Genomic DNA, 20,939 nt, shown 5'->3' on the forward strand with positions numbered 1-20,939 from the left:
GTTGATTGAAAGCAGAAATAATGTCATCTACTGTACAGTTAAGATTTCATATTCAAGGAAATCTGTGTTTACGGTCTCAGCTGATGTGCCGTATATTTATACTTAAGTAGTATCAACAGCCCAAGATGCTGACAAGCTACAGGAAAAACATCATAAGAGAAACTTAGGTTTGATTCATCTTATCAATGATTGTCTACATAGTCCAAATAACTTGTTTTACAAACTGGTTTTTATGTCAGTGGTTTATTTTGTCAGCCATTGAAGTGGAATGTAAAGTATCAAGTAAAACCACAAATACAATGTTATGGAAAAAGTTTGTGCCGACAGTTATCTTTTATTAATATTTACTCTCATTTCTGTTTTTATAATGTCAATAAGCAGAAGCAAAAGCCTTTGTAGGAAAACAGGCTTAACAAGGGCAGGGAGACAGTTAATCCGGTTATACGTTTGTGTTTAGTGTACGTATAGACTGTTTTGTTTATACAACAATCAGACAAGAACTCCAGGAGCAGAGACAGAATCGTCATGAGATTTTTACTCCATACTTTCATTCTAAACTCAATTCTTACATACAATGTTTAACACGGGAACCGTTTCGAAATGATTTCTATTTCCTGTCACCTGACAAAAGTCAACAAAAATATTACAGCCAGAAAATGATAAGATAGTTTGGGTCCAAAAGAAAAAGCCTGTTAAACATCAGAATATGTCATGAGGAAATCCCCTGTATGCTGTGTGTCAAAGTTCGCTTCAGTTCTTCTGTTACATGAACACTTCCCCAACCGAAAGCAGAAGCCACAAAGCAATTCAATACTCATACAAAAAAGTAAATACACATGCGGGTCAGGTGCAGAAAGACTGCGAGAGAGCAAAGACACAAGATATAGGCTGTGAGGTGTGGACTGGTTCCATGTGCGTCAGGGGATACTTAATAAAAAAAACAGGTTCATCAGGTAAACCGAAATGGGACGGCTTGCTCTTGTGGACCAGTTTACCATTATAGAGAGGTAAATATTTTCTCAAGTCAATCCGAAGTTTGCCGGCATACTTTATCGACCAGCAGGAGTGACTGGGAGGATTTGTGGTAAGTGTCCTTGAACAGATTTTCATACAGACCACATGCATCTCACAATGACATCTCAACTTCATTCACTTTTTAGCGTGTTTTCCCTTTTTAGAAGCACACTGCTTTCTCTCTCCAAGAAAGCAACTGTTTGTTTGTTGTGTTTAAAATAGGAATAAAGCTAAACATTAAGATTAGATAAACAGTATAGTACAATACAATAAAGTAAGTGTAATAAATTGTTGATGAACATAACATGAATAAATTGAACAGGTGCACAGCATTTTTAGTCAGTTTCTTATTAAAAAAAGAAATGTTGAGAGTGAAACTGTATATGATGTGCCCCTTTTATTTCATGTTAAGGTTACAACCTCTATTGCCAATATTTGTTAAAATATTCATATAAAATTATGACATGTTCGTCTTTTGCAAGTGACAGTCTATTAAAAGACTTGATTTGAATGAATTCCAGATACACATGATAAAGTTGTTTTAAAGTGACAAATGCAACTGTCTTGAAACCATTTCAAGGCTTGTAGATTCTGGTGACGCGTAACTTACCGCTGGGTTGCATTTCCTGTAGTGAAAACAGCACAAACTCATCACTTACTGAACTTCCTGATGAAACGTGTTAGCGTTAGTTTTTACTGCAAGATTACTGTAAAAGAGAGCATGATTTGAATAACATTGCACCTCAAATAAGAACATGCAATGAAATATGTGTGTACACTGAATTGTTTCTACATCTTGATCGGATGTTTGTGGCAGATAAAAGAGCACCTGGGCTTTATGTTGGGGAAGTGGTCTAAGGGCGCATGACATGTTAAAACATCTTCTAGACTAGTCCTAATGAGAAAGAAAAGGATATGAAAGAGAAAAAAAAAGAAAGAAAGAAAATCATATGTAAACTAATTTACTAGTCAAGCATTTTTCATGCTTAAAGAAAAAAAGGAAGACTTGGATGTGGTGCAAGAGTAGTCCTGTTAAGCAGGAACATAATAAAAGTGTTTCAATTCATAAACAAACCTGTTGCACACGTTCACTGGTTCTTACTCGATTTAGTTGCTGTTTTGTTGAATAGAAACATTCTGTACAGTAGAAAGGACCTGCTTTGGGTGCTGATGCTTGTCCATCTGTTGACTGACAGTCAATTTATTTACTTCATCCAAAGACTTTTTAAAGCGCTTCAAATCTATATATAATAGCTTGTGGTTGGAAAATATTTTTTTTCACGATTCATTTTTGTCTTTCAATATACCTTTTCTGGCAATTTCAATATGACATTGATATGTTCAGATTAGCTATTCTTTAAAGGGCGACTATGGTTGCAATGATCCATGTCTGGTGTGTGGTTAAATACATGATTTAAGATGAAACTGATTCTTAAACAGAACCTTGTTAATGAGTGTTCAAGTGTGTTCTGTCTGGCGTCAGAAACATGCAGGAACATCTGTTTGTCCAACCTCCTTTAAACCTTTTGAAAAGAAAATTACATTCCTTTGAGCTATTCTTGAGTCAACATCACCTTCCCATTTTTTAACTGATCTGAGGTACAGATGGCATTCATCTGACTTTTCTTTTTGATAAAGAATTACACAAAAGGTTTGTAAACCACTGTTGACATAACAGGTTTAAAGGGATGGTTCAACCAAAAATGAAAATTTCTTCATCCCTTACTTACCTTCATGTCATTCCAACCCATATGACTTTTTTCCTCTCCGAATCACAAAAAAAGATGGACACAAAACCACTGCGACATTTCTCAAAATATATTATTTCGTTTTTCATAGAAAAAAGAAAGTCATACAGGTTTTGGAGGGTAAATGATGATTACAGTTTTTTTTGGAAGGGGGTGGCTAAACTATAATTTTAAGCTCAGTGCTGTGGAGTAAAACAGCTGTAGTTTAAACACATGCATCATGTACTGGTTATGTCCCACCATATTCATCATGACAACAAATGAAGTTTGTGACTTTTAATTTGGAATAAGAAGAGAGATCAAGAGAATGAATTGGTGAGTAAATGAACAAGTCAATGATTGATTGATGTCTGGGGAAAGGGAGTTCACTGGTTCCCACCAGCCAACACAGCACACGTCTTTACATATCCATGTCTCTCTGTCTGTCTTTCTGTCTTTCTGTCTCACTGTATGTCTGGTTATGCTGTTCTCAATCTGTTTAAAACATGTCAGTTACAAGTTATATTTCACACAAAAATAATACTAAAAAGGTTATTAGTCCTGACTTGTTTATATATGTTAATGGAAGAGACCATTGTGTGAAGAATGTTTCCCAGCTCAAGAAAATGAATAAAGTTGAAAGTGTTCAAATTAGCACGTTTAACTAATCTTTACCAGGCTAGAACGACTCCATCATGCAAAAGTCATGAAGTGCATCGTCAAAATATTCCCACATAACTGAGATAGAGTCATTGGGGCAACAGGAAGACCTAGTGCTGACCTGAAGCCGTCCTATGGGGAATACAGTAAGCTATAAAAAGACCCAGATTATACTAAATGACCACGTCTTTCACGAAAACATGGTCATAAACACATGGGAGAGGATGGACATTCCTTTTTGAAGTTGTGAGGATAAACAAGAGCTTAACTTCTGATCAAACATAATGAAAAATGTGCAATCAAATATGAATGTTTCTTGCAGTGCAGTTTATCATTACACAATTGTTTTAGTCAGTGTAATATGTTAAAAACTGAGTTCTGACATCCGGCTCCGCCGCAAGCTCTCATCACATGTGACAAACAAGTTGATCTTTCTGCACCTACAAAGCCACTGAATTTCTGTCACTTCCTGTGGTTGTGTGGCATGTAAAGTGTATGTGAAGGGTTGCAGTTACAGTTGTTTATTGAGCTCTGAATACGAAGGAATATGAAATAACCTATGAAGGGAACAGACACACGCCTGCAGTATTGGGTGTGTCCTGAACTCAAACAAGATGTGGTACCATGAATGAAGGAGATTTAGTTTGTTAATATTTACTTAAGGTGCCAGAGGACTATGACCTTGTCCTCTGGGAAAAATTATACAAGTTTCTTATATCTGAGTTTCCATCATAACCTTTACACATATGGAGCATAAAGCACAGCTCTCTCGGAAACGTTTCTGTCAACTGATTTTTCGTAATTTAATCACATATGTAGAAAAAAAATAACTGTAGCTATCATGAACAACTGTGTGTTAGAAGAAAAGTAGACGACTGAACACAACTTTGTTTTGTAAACAGGGGACACCATGACATCACCCAGGGGAGCCTGGATTTTCTCTTCCTTGCGTTCTAAGAGTAAGTAAACTTCAGAAATGGACATTGCAACGTTATTAGTTTGAAAGATTGAATGACAACACTGAAAACAACATAACTAGAAGGACTTATGATGCCTTTGTTTGACTTCTGTAGCCAGACCATCGGAGGATGAAGGGGAGAATAATTTCAGGAGGCGTTTTTTTTCCTCTTTCAGAGGTGAACGACGTGAGCGTGAGTCCTACAGTTTACACACCTTTCTTTACATTAGCCATAAAATCCCTGTAAATAAACTGACAGATGCACATAATTGAATTAACACATCGGTACTGTTCTGTCCTGGTGTACAGAAAGATCTAAAGGACCAGAAGAAGACATAGAAAAGAGACGAGCTTTTTCAGATGGAGGAATTGAGACCAGCAAAGGTAGGACTTTAACCTTTGGAGTTTACTGAAGTGAAACTTTTTCCGCTATTGGAAGTAAGTAAGGATAAAGGATAAACACTACCTCTGATCACAGCTATTTTCAGAAATAGTTTCCAGAAAGTGACGTCTGTCAGCCTGGTTGTTGTTCGATTCTGAGATAAAGTTCTTGTGGTTAATATGTGGGACGTGGGGCCTATGACCCTATGCCAACACCGAGGGGATGCAAAACCGAAAGCACGCAAGGCCTTTGCCCTTGAGAGAGCTTTTTCTTTTTTAAAAGAGAAAATAAGAGCAGTCAACACAAATTTTAAAGAGAGTGCCTTAAAATGCACAGCTTTGTTTGATGCCTTGACGTCAGCCTTCTAAAGTGCAGAATGATGTCATAAAAAATGTTGATCTGTATTGGTAAAAGTTATAAATGTATATTTTCTTAATGCTAATTTCTGTTTAGTTTAGTATATAAATATCCTAATGTTAAATATATTTATGACAAAAGCTGAACATTCGATTCGGATTTTACTGCCAGTGTTATATTCCTGCACTGAAATGTTCAATACGTTTACCTTGAAACTAGTTCAAAGCACAAAGAAAATAAATGTCTTAAATGTAAGGTTTTCATTTTTGTTTACGAGTTGTAAACATTTGTGAAGCAAACGTAACCTACATTTGAGTGATTCACAAAAGAATCGTTCAAAAGAATCGATTCGGAACAGCGGCTCGCGAATCGAACCGGAGAAGCGCACTGCACACGCAGCTCTCGCGCGTTCGTTGTAGTTCATATCGTGATATCGCGCAATCCGTGGGAAAGACTGTCGGTTTAGATCTTTATCGAAATATCACGCGAGTTAGCAAAATTGAGAAACGTTCACAAAGTGATTGGAATATGAACGGAGTGAAACTATCTAGTGTAAAAATAAGAGGAACGAAGACAAAATCCGCCAAACATCGGAGGAGTAAGTTGCACGTCTTTAAAACTACTGGGAATTCATAATGATTATTAGAGATTTTGTTAAATAATACTGCCACTTTTGTGAATCTCGTTTTCTCCTTCAAGACTTTTAAAACTTGGGCTAATAATTTAGATATTTACATTCTAAATAGATGGAGCAAGCTGCTTGAACACCCTTGATATATAGATTATGCGTGATGATAGTCTTCATATGGTAAAAATCTGTCTCATAACAAAAGATGACACTTATGTGCTGGTTGTGTCACAATATTGGATCAGTGATATTGAGGTTTTATCAAACATGTTGTAATGCACTTTAATGACATGCCAATTCAGGTTGAGCAATAATCTTTGTTTAGCATGTTTACATAACATGTTTTAAAGCTCAAATAATAGATTAGTGACTATATATCTTAAGAAAATGTACAAAATAAAATGTACAAATGTGAATGCTTATGAATCAGCTAAAGCCTTAAACAAGAGTTAACATGAACTAGTATCAATAAATGCTGTAGAATTAAATTCAAGTTAATTTCAGCATTTGTTATTATTAGTTAATGTTTAGCAGATTAACACAAACAGTTGAATTGACATTAACTAACACGAACGAGTAATAATGTTATTGCTCATTATTTTAGATAATGAATTTACTAATGTTAACAAGTACAATCTTGAGTGCTTCAGGCATTTCGGTGAACATTGTAGGTGACAATGCAATCCATAACTCTATTGTCGTTTCCCAGGTGTATTCCTTCCAGGTGAAGATCAAGACCAAGAGATGGGAGCCATGAAGAGGTTCAGTAGTATATTTTCGTCCTTCCGTGGGAAAGCCAGCAAAGACAGTGAGAAAACAGTTATTAAAGCATTTCTTTATAATCTCCAGAAACACACGTTTACGTGCTTTCATAAATCCAGCATACCGTCCTTTTACAGTTCTCGAAAATCATTTTGCATTATATACCTGGTCAAATATGTTTTGTACAATTTATGTGCCGAAAGGGTTTTAGAAGCACGTGAATGAATACAAATCATTTTATAACTTTAATGAAATCTATGTTAGGTTTAGCTGTGTTAGCTTTATTAGAATACATTTAATCCTTAATATTACAAAGTCTCAACGTATTCTTGTTAAATCCAAAGTATGTCCTAGTAAACACTTAACGCTTAAACGTTACAGTTAAAAAAAGGTAAAGTCTCAGGGAGGTTCACAGTTACTCAAAGCACAAAATTTGCATGTGTTCTTTAGTGCATGTCTAGTCTTTTCACTGTTCTATCCTTTATAGAAAGTCACATTGAGAGTTGCCATGGTGACACAAGTCAAGCTAGAACAAGACTAAGCGGACTCCTATGGTATTCCTTCGCCTTTGTTTGCTCTGTGTTGGGGGAGGCTGTCAAAGCAGGCTCCGAGGAACTGTTATGAAACCTTTTTCCGCGGGGAATTTGTTTGTACTTGTTCGTGGTGCAGGGTTCCCTGTTTGATCCGAGGTTGAGTCCACACATGGTTTGATGCCATGCGCTTTCTTAATTAAACCATATCTTTAGTTCTTAAAGAATATAACAGTTGTTTAGTAACATATGTCGTCTGCATTAACATAACGAAACTACGGTGTTGTTTAGGAGCATGATGTGTTGATCTCTTAAAGGAATCGTTCAACCAAAATAAACAATGATGACATCATTTACTCATTTACTTATTCTCATGCTATTCCAAACCACATGACTTTATCTTTATCGCATCTTAAAAATGCCCCGTTTTGTGTTCCACAGAAGGTCAAACAAAACGCTTAAGTGAACTATTCCTTTAATCCTAAAGAGGCAAACATTGAATATTATATGTGTGCGTTTATAGGAGCTTCCAAGGAACCAGACCTACTTGTTAGCACAGAGCTTTGTCCCGTTGAAGAAAAGTCCAGAGATCAGCGCTACGCCAGTGGGCAGTTTTTCTTCGACTATCTGGTGGTGGTTACTCCTAAGCTGACCAAAGAGGGGACGTATGAACCACAGATCATCTACCAGTTCCCTAAGGTGATACAGACAGAATCCATGTGCTCTGCGTGTAGGCACATGTACGGTACCTTTAGATAGTATTCAGGTGTTGGGTTTCTTTTTAGAAAAGAATTCACATTTCTCTCAGTTTGTGGACTTGGGTTTCATCCGATTACTGAATATATAAAATTAGCAAAAGTTAAGAGACTTAAGATAAAAATGAGAATGTAATACCTGACATGTTTGATTGCCATTGCAAGAAAGTAATGCAGGTTTGGAATGACATGAGTTAGTAAATGATCAAATAATTTTCATTTGACATTTTATTCTTTAATAACCACAGAAGGATGGAATGGTCCGATTTCAAAAGGAGGAGGAAGAAAAGACCTTAAAGGCTCTCAAACTCTTTTGCTTTCCAGAAGGTGTTAACTGGGCCCCTTTGACGGAATATCGCAGGTACGCAGGACACATAATTTTTCCCAGCATGCACTGTGGGCGCACTGTATTTCACTTTCTCCATTTCTCTCTCTCTCTTTTTCTCTGCTTCACAGTGAAACATTCTCTTTCGTGCTTACAGATGTTGATGGAAGCAGAAAGAACGGATACTGTAGGAGGCTGCTGGTAAGATCTGCCGATCTTTAATAGATTTTAGAAGGCCTTATTTAATAAAATTGCCTTAACCACCATATAGCAACATCCTACCAATCTCTCACATTTCACATTTTTCTCAGAAAACCATTGTAACGCCAATAAAGATATTGATAAATGCTACTACATTTTCTAGAAAATATTTAAAAGAAATGTAAATTATTTTATGTTTCTAAGAAACATGTTTTTTGTCTTATTTCTGTTTTCATGCTTAGCCTTATGGGAAGGGAGCTCGTCCACCTGAAGCGTACTGTATCATCAGTAACGTCGCCTGCTTTGGACTTTTTTCCAATGTACGTCCTCTTTAACAGTTTTCTATTTATTTTGAACTCTTACCTGTTTTACACCGCCTGTAAATAGGTCAAAAGATTCATGCAGACCACAAAAGCCAAATAGAACTGTTGTTTAGCGAAAGTAGGACATTGACACAGAGGCTATTTTTGCCAAACATACCACATTGAAAAAAAAAAAAGACCAAATAGAAAAAGACACTACAAATGAATTGTTTAAAGATCGATCTGTCAAGCTTCCACATGCAGACAAACCCAACATAACAGCGAAGATGCTACAGTTGTTGGTAAAAGTGTTTTTTATTTCAGCTGAACTTTGTTTCTGTTTGAAATGAGTTGTTTGTTCACAACAAACAACAAAGCCAGTGACCTAAGAGTATTGGGAAAGTCATGGCTTAAATATATCTATTTCTTAACTTAAATGCTAATTTAGTTATATATAAAACAACTCATGTAGATTAAAAATTTATTTTGTTAATAATTTCTTATTTGTCGATGACGGTTTGCAGCATTGTTCAATTTGCCTGCTTGACATTTCAGATCTTTGATGAGGTGGAGAAGCGTAGAAAGATCTCCATGGCAATGATCTATCCATTTATGCAGAGCCTAAGAGAGTCTGCTTTTCCTGCTCCCGGACACAGCGTTAGCATCAAGAGCTTTATTCCAGAGAGAGGCACGGAGGTAAGAACTAGCTATAAAACAACACATTTTTAAAAGAAGGTTGGTATTGGGGAACTATGCCCACCAGATGCCAATCAAACATGTTTCACAGATTTTAGTCATTTAAATGTTAAACTAAAAATCGTATGTGGAGACAGAACACAGATTATTCATTAACTAAACTTGCCTACAATACTTGTGCTAAAAGATGCTTAAAATATATTTAAAAAAAAGTCCTTATGTCTCTCTTTTAGCCTCATAAATGCACTGTTGATTCAATATGAATGACACGTCAGTACATACATTTATTAAATAATGAATAATAGTTTTACTATAGTAAAAGTGTGTTAAAGCATGTTTTTTCAATGGAATTGATCACAGTTATATAAAAACAATTTTACTACAAATACCAATGGAAAACTATGGTTACATGGTAACCAGGTATTTTTTTTGTTAATAAAACTACGGTTAGTTTTCATAAGAGATTGCAGAGGCAGTGTTGGGCAAACCAACAGCTGCTATACGTTCCATTACCATGACAGCAGCTCGAGTCAACTGATAACGGCTAAAAATTGGCAAACAAGTTTGTAAGAACTAGTATTAGTCAACCATTTCCCATCAAGAACGAGAGAGAGGAAGAGGAAATTAAATATGAGCGTAATACCAAAGAATAGAATAAACGCTGCTGACCTAGTAATTATAAACCATGGAATGAAATTGTAAAATAATCCATCACTTAATCCAACCAAGCACATCCGCAGGCATAGACATGCTGTTCATAAACACACAGTCAGACCAGCAGGAAAAATAGTTGAGCACATACACTACCTCTGGGTAGAAGGTCAGAGATGAGCTGTTTCTACAGGTATGTCTTCATGCTATGTATAGGCTTGATTCAGATGCTTGAATTTCTCCTTGAGCACATTTTTCTACGTAACGTTCCATTGAAGTGATCTTCACATGCCTCACATTATAGTATCGCTCATTTTTGCTGAAAGTTAAACAGAAGTATTGGCGAAGCTACATTGACACTGTATATCTTTTTAAAAGTTAACATTTACGCATTTGGCAGATGTATAAATGTACTTTTTTATAAAATATATTTTATATATTTATTCCTGGGGATCAAACCTCCCCACCAAAGCAGTTACTCTAAAAGTACAAAACCATATTAAGCTATTATTTAAGCTTAAATTATTTAAACATTTGAAGGAAAAAACCTCAATACTAAAAATAACATTTTATAGTTTTAAATTAATTATACAAAATTATTAATAATTATTAAACTGTATACACTGAACAAAATGATAAACGCAACACTTGTTTTAGCCCCATTTTTCATGAGCTGAATTTCTTTTTCTATGTACACAAAAGGCCTATTTCTCTCAAATTTTGTTCACAGATCTGTCTAAACCCGTGTTAGTGAGCGCTTCTTCTTTGCTGAGATAATCCATCCATCTCACATACACGCTGTCTGCCACCTGCCCTGTACAGTGAAAACCAGGATTCCTCCGTGAAGAGAACACCTCTCCAAAGTGCCAGATGCCATCGAATGTGAGCATTTGCCCACTCAAGTCGGTTACGACGACGAACTGCAGTCAGGTCGAGACCCCGGTGAGGATGACGAGCACGCAGACGAACGTCCCTCAGATGGTTTCTGACAGTTTGTGCAGAAATTCTTTGGTTATGTAAACCGATTGTTGATGTCCGGGTGGCCGGTCTCAGCCGATCTTGGAGGTGAAGATGCTGGATGTGGAGGTCCTGGGCTGGTGTGGTTACACGTGGCTGCGGTTGTGAGGCCGGTTGGATGTACTGCATATGGTAGAGAAATGACCATTCAATTCACATGCAACAGCTCTGATGGCCATTCCTGCAGTCAGCATGACAATTGCACCTTCCCTCAAAACTTGCGACATCCGTGGCATTGCGCTGTGTGATAAAACTGGCCTTTTATTTTGGCCAGCCTAAGGCACACCTGTGGAATAATCGTGCTGTCTAATCAGCATCTTGATATGCCACACCTGTGAGGTGGATGGATTATCTCAGCAAAGGAGAAGCGCTCACTAACACTGAACAATATTTGAGAGAAATAGATGTTTTGTGTACATAGAAAAAGATCTTTGAGTTCGTCTCATGGAAAATGGGAGCAAAAGCAAAAGTGTTGCATTTATAATTTTGTTCAGTGTATATGCAATATGTAGATTAATTATAAGTACCCAAAAAAAATATCTCCTGCATACAGTTGGAAGTTTGGCTGAAGGGCGGCCATGGATGAGGCAGGTGGTTATAACATCCATTAGCTTCAGGTTCATACTGGTGACATATCTAACAAATATATCCTATATCTACAGACCATCAAATTAACTCGTCCGACAGATTCCTGGCTGGAGCACGTGGATTTTCGCACGTTGTTCAGTTGCCTGTCAGATGAGGAGGTGCTCCTGGTGTTTGCTGCCACTGTACTGGAGAGAAGAATCATCTTCATCGCTGAGGAGCTTGGGTAATTCAACACACAATCATAGAGACTTTTGGTACGCTTATGCACACAAGATGCATATCGGCGATGCTGAAACTGTGAAAATAATGAACTGTGGGTTTGCAATTGTACCATTGTATTCATAATGTTTCGACTAGATAACATTTTTGTATACAAAATGTATCGACATTAAGAGATATTTCACGAGTTCAAGCTACATTCAGTGGCTTCAATATAATGACGATGACTTCACAAAGGGTGCCATTGGTCTCGGGCTACGTTAGGTGCAGCTTTCGATCGACTTGGTCTTTTTTTTTAAAATATGTTTAAATAGATAGTGCTTAAGACTTACATCATTCATTATACTGCAGACAAATATATTTTCCTTATATTAAACATGTTTGTCTGATCCAAATACAGTGATTGAAAATACTGTAAAAGCAATAAAGATAGTTCACCGTCATCTCTGTCTCTCCGCAGTACATTATCTCAGGTGATCCACGCGGTGGCTGTTCTTTTGTATCCGTTCATCTGGCAGCACACGCTCATATCCATCGTTCCGGAGATCCTCATCGATGTCGTCATGGCACCCACACCGTACCTACTGGGTGTCCAGAAACGCCTGGCAGAAGGGGTCACTGACCAGACAGAGGTCAGTGCCTTTAATGAAACTTTACAAACCGTTTTAAACGCTGAAATCTCAATCTTGATGAAATTCATAAACTGTCTTACAGGTGCTTATCGTTGACTTGTCAGAAAACAGAAAGGAGACATTTATCAAGTGTGTAAGTTTGCCCATCCTTTTTATGTGATGAAGAGTTTTTTGAACGGTTATTCTGAAATGTGTCGGTTGAGGTTGAAATGTTTCTTCAAACAGGTGGGAGATGAGGACACAATATTACCTCACAAACTCAAAGAGGAAATCAGACAGGCCCTCGGTGCCAAAAACGACAAATCTAGTAAGCAGTGCTTCTTTTTAAAGGGGCAAGACTAAAACTAATATTATCGTTTGTTTAGATGTAATTCAATGTGTATACATGATTTAAGGTTCAAATACGCTGTATTTTCCACATACCGTGCATGTGTGTATCTCCTCTTTCCCGCGCTTCTCTGTAACGCGCTGACTTTGAAGCTCATCGCTCTGAAAAGTGATGTGTGCTATGATTGGCCGGTTAACCAGTGCGTAGTGATTGGTCGAATACTGCAAGCGTGTGTAGCAATGTATATGCAATGTAGCGCCTCTGACCATATTTGGAACATCAGGTTCCAACGCGGTTGTACTGACAGTTACGCCCACCTTACTTGCATGTACATTTGGGCGGTCTTAGTCAAATCATACCACAAATTTACATAGATTTGTGGGGGTGTAGTTACACGAGGCGTTTCAGGCAGGTCTGGGTGAGCACTCGCTCTTAGATAGAATGCATCATTTGCTCCGACACTTTAATTTTCACATTTCTAATACATGCATGGGCAACTTATAACACAGCATATTAAACGCGTATTCGTGCCATACGGCCACTTTAAGTAAATCTAGCTATGTATTCAAATGTTTAATGTTTTTATTTATCATGTCAGGTCTTGAGGAGTTGAACCAAGTGGTCCCAGAAGCTTTTTTGCCGTTCTTTATCAAGACCGTCGGCCACTTCGCCAAGCACATCGTGTTGAACGACAAGGACAAGCAGGGCGAGTTCCAGCAGAGGAGTTTCTGCAAAGCTTTAGAGTCTAAAAGCACACGTCGATTTGTAAAGAAGTTCGTGCAGACACAGATGTTCGACCTCTTCATTCAGGAAGTGGAGCAGAGACCCGCATCACAGGAGGGCACAGGTAAGACTTTTAAGTGGGGTCTCATTAATAAAACTATGTGTAGATTTCACACTTAAAATTGTGCGCAAAAGGAATAACCTGCTTATAATTCCCTTTATAAAGCCAAGTCAGGCGAAGACTGTGTGTATGTCTGTCTCCACCCAATCTCCTTCCTGATATAACTATACATTGAGCTTACAACGCCTAGTTTAACTATGCATAATGTGATCTGCATATCATTTAAATATGCATATTTACATTCACTTGGCGGTACAGGACCTGTGGAAGATATGAGCCAATGTACCGCTCCACCACCAGATCACACACAGTGTCCAAAATAGTATTAAAGTGCGCACCGTTGATCTCTGTTCTGGCTAGAGATGTTTTATATACATTAAATATGTTTTAGAACACGAATTCTGCAAATTAAGCGTAAGAGGACCTCACACTCCTCGCTGTCTTTTAAATGCACTAGAAATATATCTATACTTTTTGCTTAATTCCATTAATAAGAGTGAAATATTTAATCAAATGTGTGTATAAAAGAGAAAACCGAGTTAAAAATGATTCTGCTTGTATTATTAGGCTTCACACCAGTAAAAGAGTGCTTGAGCACGGTCCTGTATGACCATTGTGATGGTGAGACAGAGCTAAATGAAATATCAAATATAATAAAAATAAATCAAATCTAAATTAATTCAAAATATTTAACATATGAAACAATCATCGCTCGGTACAAGCCCATATTACACTGCTGGATTTAATCTTCGTGATAACATGGATCTAACGTATGAGATAGTGAAAATAAATGTGTATGAGTGATTCATTCTTATAATTGTTCTTCTCATATTTGAGTTCACCCACTCGCCAACTGTGTTGCCACTTCCCCTTGTCTCCAGTATGTGCGTACGCTTACAGGTGCGTACATTCTACCATCAAGTTCGTTTTTAATAGATCACGCGGAAAGAGGCGTACGCAACGTTTATAAATGAGACCCCAGATGCCTCATTTGGTCAATTTAATAAATTGATTACGTCATTATTTTACCTTTGAGAACATTTGCATGTCAGCCTTTGTAAGTCATTTAACAGATTTAAATATGTTCTGTAAATAAAATACACTAAAGAAAACAAGTCTTTGATATTGGTGAAAATGTCTCACGTACCTGAACACCACACAAGGATTAAGAACTTAAAATTTGTTGTTTGTGTATTTGAAATCAACAAACCAAATAGTGCATTTGCTATACTTTGAGTGAATCTTTGCACCACGGAATCTGAATTTTAATGTTTGAAAAACAAGTTTTCATTAAACATCTTTTCTTTTTCCAGGGTTTTTCGAGAGAAAGATCGCAGAATACCAGAAAAAGATGAGAGAGAGGGCAAAGAAACATTAGCGGAAAGACTCGCCAAATGTCTGATTGTAAATCTGCTGTGAAATAAATCAAGTAGCATAATTATTTTAAAGATTGTAGATAGAATTAAATTGGACTATTTTTTTATTTATGGTTTTCGTCTGTTAGTTTTACTTCAGTTGTCATTTGTGTTCGGGTCTTGTCGGGGGATTTTTATTGTAATAAGATGCTGTATATAATATCTGTGAGACCTGTTTCAGCTAGAAGCATTGGTTGTAGTTTTTGACCATAAAGTTCCAGAGGCTGAGCCTATGAAAACATGCTAAATAAAAATCATGCCTTTCAAAATGTTGTTTTTAATGATAACAATACAAATCGAAATGAAACTGTGAATACATTTACATCTCATCATATTAACATTTAATTACTGTGAAAGCACTGAAAGATGGTTCTTATAACATAAACATCGAAAATATAACATTTACAGTGCGGCTATGCTGAAATATCAAACCAGACATACTTCTCTACTAATACTCGGTTTCCCATTAAGGATTATTCAGAGTTGGACAGATAGAGCATCTGTTTAAATATTGCACAAGACTGAATATCCACTGCAGTTTTAATGTCTGACACAGGATGGCAGAGTTTTTCAGATGGTGCCAGCCAACAGGGGTGAACGTTCTCCATGCTGGACACGCTCTCTCCCTTCATAGTGAGGATGTTCATAAAGATGGTTACTGTGAAGAACAGGCTGAACCCGCAAATTAATCTTCTGCGTAAAAAAAATAGAATGTATAGTCAAACAGGTGGTAAAACTGCACGCATCATATATAGTGTATTAAAAGAAATACAAAGATTCACAGATCATAATTTTACAATGGCGTGGCATGTATCGCACCTGGAAATCACTTATATATGTGAGAAAGAAGCAGAGGAAGGAGAACGCCAGAGACCATTCAGATGCAGCGCTTACATGATGAGCTACGAAACCCTACAACACAGATGAAGATAACATCACCTACAAACCATCAGAACAGATACATATGTGATATACTGTGACAATAAAGCAGTACACATCATACAATGGTTTACATGTCTAACAGCATTAAGCTGTATTTTTACATAAAATGATTTATGTGTAATATTCCGAATTTCAATCTATTTTGTGTTGGAAATATTAAATGGAAACATAATGTGACTTAAGGACACTGTACAGCTTCAGATCAAGCACATAATCGGTCTTACTCTCTCTCCCGGCCGCCAGTGTAACTTCTTGGACACGTCCAAACCCGGCAAGGCATCATACATTAACACAGAGGATATGAACACTTGGATTCAGTTAAAGTAAAATAAGTGACTTTTAGGACTGTGTATGTATGTATATGTATGCATCTAGTATTGTGCTTAACGTTACTGATATGAGTCTCCAAATCTGGAATACTTTTGTTAGACACAGATGATCCAGAAGTCAGAGAATGCATTTATTTGCCATTTTGTTAGCATAAAATGTGAAAATATGAATGAAATAATTGGTATTTTTAACACATCATGCACTTATAATCAACGTTATCAAGAGATTGAGAACGTTACAAAGAGCATCTTGAACGTTTCAAAAAAATTGTCATTTTGTAAAGACAACATGAAATTTTAATAACCTTTTTAAAATAATGATATATTAAACACTGGATTTTAAAAACTATAGGCAAAAGATGCCAACTTTTCATTCCAGAATTTCATTGTTGTTGAATTGATATTTTTTAATTAATAATAAAAGGATACATGTTATTATGCTAATGAGAGACCATGATGCAACTGCCACACGTGCCCATAAAATATATTTGCCATGGAAACGTGGTTGCATGCAGTAGGAAATACCATTCTGAACCAGGATATACAATGCCCCTGGGCCAAAGGTCAGCCCCGCCCCCAAGAGGTGAACAGACATTATATCTGTTTTCTGAAAGAACGTAAATACATTTAGAGATATGACCTTTGTTAGACGCAGATCAATATAGCATGTCCTCAAAATGAACGTCTATGATTTGCTTGTGTTACCTGGAAGTTGGCGACAACAAACATCCCTAAAGAGCTGAAGATGCCCAGAAGAAGACCCGTGTAGTTCATCTGCTGTAAACAGGACTCAGAGGCCGATATCAAAGCCTGAACCTGTTGATATCGCACATACATTGTGCCCAAGCCTGCAAACCCAAACCCACATTTAAAGACTGCCGTGCTCTCATTTTCTTTAAACTACATTTTAAAATGATATTACAAGACCTAAATTAGTAAGTCATAGAACGTTTTAAGATAAACAAACTGACAGGACGGTATGGGTTTGTGTCCAACCATCTTTTAAACTTTCAAGCTTAAAAACAAGCAATTTTTAAATCCTTTTTTAAAAGATTCAGGCTAAAATGTGAGTCATATAAGAAAAGTTACCCAAGAAAGCTGAGATTGAGAGCATGAAGCCGAACACACATCGTTCAGGAACCTCAGTGGCCGTGTCACTACAAACAAAACACATGCACAGTATGACAGAAAGAAAAATTTCAATCAAGTAATGTACATTTCAAACATTCCCACAATTACATTGTTATCCCTGCAATGTAACTCAACACATATCCAACACACAATATACTGTACTAAAAAGGAAAAACACGAATTGCAAGTGCAGTCCTAATCCACCAGGACTGCTGTAATGAAGGCATAACTCACCTGATGTATGGAATGATCAGGTCAGCGTGCCCCAACACGACCGCTGTGGCATACGAGAGGAGTAATGTGGCGGACGACCAGGTGAACAGAACCACGGGGAGAGCGCAGAGCCCTCGCCTGAACCACCACATGATGCCTCACATAGAGCCGGTCCCGAGATATTCACTCACAGACAAATGATATTAAAAAGAAATCACACAGATGAAACATGTAGCTCAGAAAACATCAACCCGACAAAACAGAAGGCCAAAGATGAAAAAGCAAAAAGCCACTTATACAAAAGCAAAGGAACAGTGATAAAGCCCAATGCAAAGAACCATCTTATCTACACATGCAGACACATAAAGAATAGAAAGCAAGGCCAACTGTAGTTCAGCATCAAATATAACAACCCTGAAGATCACAGCGTGTTAGTCAATGACATGGACATATATCATCCGACAAGCTTATTCACACAGAAATTCATGTTAGGAAATAATGGAAATGCAAAGAAGAGTTAGCAAGAGACGATTCAAGTGTGTGTGAAGCGAAAGTTTTGTTCTGCATGAATGATTTTGTGTGCGTGATGCTTTTCTTAAAGTCCTGTGACCAAAATCAGCTGACCTTCATTCAGCGTGATTTCACTTTCCGAGCTCAAATAAGTTAAAACTCAAACAGACACACGCACGCACCATTTCAAAGTACAGTTTGGAAACGAGCAATGCATACATAGCCTAATGCATAGTACTACCAATAAATATAAAGACAAACAGAGGCAGTGATCAAGAAATCTGTTAACATAAATATAACAATCTTTATTTCATGTCCATTACTATATTAAAAACTTTCAACAGAACAACAAAAATCCTGATAAAGGTAGAAATGAGACATGTGTGTAAATATAGTTGCAGTGGCAGACATTACTTGCTTCAACCGTGATGTGAACTGCAGCTTTGGTTGGCCTACAGAGTGATGTTAACAGAGGAGATACAAATGCACAGACAAACCACTTAAATAACATCGACAACCCAAATCTACAACAGTATTAAAAACATTTGTTCATGAAACAAACCCAGAGACCAAGATGACACGAATAAGTAACTACTTAGAGGTAGATGCAAAACAATGACATATGTGGAGAAATTTTAAGTTTGGGAAATGGATCAAATTTAACCTCTGGAAGCACACGATGCGTAACTCTATGTTGATGTCCACCCACTTTAAGAATCCATTTTTCAAGCAAAAAAATAATATGAGGGTTCAAATAGAGAATAGTGAGAGAATTTCGCTTTTTGGGTGAAGTATCCCTTTAAAAGTTCATATGTACAGTGTAATCCTTGAAATCAAACTCAACTATTTTTGACTGTCATAACTGAGCCACAGTTATTTTTCGGATAAAATGGCACTCTCACAATACTGTTAGTGATACAGTTTTTCTTAGGCATGGTTAAACAAGTATAACCCCTTCCAAAACACTAGAAGATTCATATGCATAGTGAGCAAACGTATACATTTATACTGCATAGATTTATACTGTCATCAAATGAACGGCTTGTATATTAGCATGATAAAATCAGGGCTTGCACTTCTGACATTAATATTGAAAGTCTTCTGGCTGACCTGCTTGTCATAAGATTTCTGTTCTGATCTTATCTCTTACCTCTCCGACTCGGTCTGTTCTTGTTTACTCAGACAACAACACTGCTTTGTACCGGCAAGAGTCACGTGTTGGCGTAGGTTGAAATTCTCATTTCGTGTAGCAATGAAAGGCGAAAAAAACACTTGACACCTACAGAGCCGCCAAAACTTTTAACACATTGAGTTAAAGTGTTGCCTGTTTGCTGGAATAAATTATGAACTTCGCCAAAACAGATGCAAAAAAATCTTTTTTCAAAAACAAAACATTAGTCCACTTGAAAACAATACAACTATAAAATAAAACCTTTAAACAATCAAAGGTGCACACATACTCACAAACATACAGAGGCAAGACAAAGCTAGCCAAAACACTCTGTGAACTAAAGACGAAACAAGCATTCTTCGATCCTTTTTCATTATTCCCTTTCGTTCTTCATATATTTTTGAATCATTACGAAATACCATGTTACAGTGATTCCTAACTGCAGCCGTTCAGACTCCATGTTTTACATTCACCGAGGTGCGTGACCTGCTGGAGGACGTGTTTCAGGAACACAGCTTAGTGGTGATTTCTGCTGTCTGGCTGAAGTGAGGACGGAGAGGGAGGTTGGATGGAGAAGACACGGATGTTTAAATGTGTGGCGATCTGGTTACATACACTCACACAGTACCGTACCAGATCAAACGCTGACAGCACCTACGAACAAACGGGCAACAGGAAAGAGAGCATAAATGCATTACAGATACAGCAACATGAAATATTTAGGAAAAGTGAACTGCTTCAGCTTTTCAGGGGAGTTTATTATGAATGTGCACTTTTCTTCACTTTGGCTTTTTTCATAAATTCGTTTTTCATAACTGTTTTCCACACTCTCTCTGACCCGGACGCACAAGTCGTGTCGAGCTATTTTATGATGCTATTACACCATTTTAAAACTTGAGAAAAGATGGTCACAATCATAAGAAACAAAAACCAATCCCCTATAAAAAGCGTTTCGGTTCCAAAGAACAAAGACCAAGGAGCTCAGCATGGTTAACAGAGTGCATAGATCTCTTAATGATAAAAGGGCAAGGATCATGTCTTCCATGTCATATCCCCTTCACATTTCACATTAGACAGACAACAGACGTACCAGAGCGACCCACAGCAGACAGTACTCATTAATAAAACTGTTAAAGTATTGATTCAGAAACAGCAGCGCTGGTCCCACGAAGGCCAAATCGTTACGATGCATTTCACTTTTTGTCATATGAGCAACCTGGCAAACAAAACAGATCACAGACATAGGATTAACTGATACTAATGCCGTCTGACAACGAGATTTGCTTACAATTCTATAAACTACAGAGGACAAGACCTAGTTTTTATACTAAAAATGAGTAGAATTTAATTTACCAGATAAAATCAATCATCTAAAAAAGTTTTATTATAATAATACATGTTATAATATTTATATACTATGCTATTTATTTATAATAGTACTATTATACTATTTACCTAGAATTGTTATAAGTAAATACAAATACATATATTATATATACTACTTATGTATAGTATTTAAATACTATTTATCATTTTTTCACTGAATGTATATGCAAATCATAAATAGTAATATTTAGTTATAATATTCTGTCTTCATCTATGATCTTACCACCAGTCTGTTGGTGAGTTTGGCCGAGACAAACCCAAACGCA

At 36.9% G+C, this 20,939-nt stretch overlaps 3 protein-coding genes across 3 annotated transcripts in view; 1 reads left to right on the forward strand and 2 right to left on the reverse strand.

Annotated features, from left to right (window-relative positions):
• Positions 1 to 755: 755 nt before the first annotated feature.
• dennd2da (DENN/MADD domain containing 2Da) lies at positions 756 to 15,399 on the forward strand. The gene is made up of 16 exons (XM_079467641.1): positions 756 to 1,084; positions 4,304 to 4,360; positions 4,475 to 4,552; positions 4,669 to 4,743; positions 6,436 to 6,534; positions 7,542 to 7,717; positions 8,022 to 8,134; positions 8,230 to 8,299; positions 8,542 to 8,619; positions 9,157 to 9,297; positions 11,628 to 11,776; positions 12,233 to 12,404; positions 12,487 to 12,537; positions 12,630 to 12,711; positions 13,331 to 13,579; positions 14,890 to 15,399. The coding sequence occupies exons 2-16, from the start codon at positions 4,312 to 4,314 to the stop codon at positions 14,952 to 14,954; spliced, it is 1,647 nt and encodes a 548-aa protein (XP_079323767.1). The 5' UTR covers positions 756 to 1,084; positions 4,304 to 4,311; the 3' UTR covers positions 14,955 to 15,399.
• dram2a (DNA-damage regulated autophagy modulator 2a) lies at positions 15,249 to 18,177 on the reverse strand. The gene is made up of 7 exons (XM_079467642.1): positions 17,628 to 18,177; positions 17,352 to 17,419; positions 16,968 to 17,110; positions 16,692 to 16,869; positions 16,158 to 16,240; positions 15,811 to 15,903; positions 15,249 to 15,684 (listed from the first exon to the last, which is right to left on the reverse strand). The coding sequence occupies exons 1-7, from the start codon at positions 17,756 to 17,758 to the stop codon at positions 15,562 to 15,564; spliced, it is 819 nt and encodes a 272-aa protein (XP_079323768.1). The 5' UTR covers positions 17,759 to 18,177; the 3' UTR covers positions 15,249 to 15,561.
• A 212-nt stretch (positions 18,178 to 18,389) lies between these two features.
• Positions 18,390 to 20,939, reverse strand: part of cept1a (choline/ethanolamine phosphotransferase 1a) — a 7,732-nt gene continuing 5,182 nt past the window's right edge. The window contains exons 7-9 of the mRNA XM_079468538.1: positions 20,897 to 20,939; positions 20,378 to 20,503; positions 18,390 to 19,941 (exon numbers count right to left, since the gene is read on the reverse strand). The exon at positions 20,897 to 20,939 is cut by the window's right edge and continues 116 nt beyond it. Coding sequence (XP_079324664.1) covers positions 19,804 to 19,941; positions 20,378 to 20,503; positions 20,897 to 20,939 — 307 coding nt within the window. The 3' untranslated portion in view covers positions 18,390 to 19,803. The remainder of the gene's footprint in view (positions 19,942 to 20,377; positions 20,504 to 20,896) is intronic.

Source organism: Barbatula barbatula (assembly GCF_947034865.1).
Source record: "Barbatula barbatula genome assembly, chromosome: 11".
In the NCBI taxonomy this organism is placed as follows: Eukaryota; Metazoa; Chordata; class Actinopteri; order Cypriniformes; family Nemacheilidae; genus Barbatula; species Barbatula barbatula.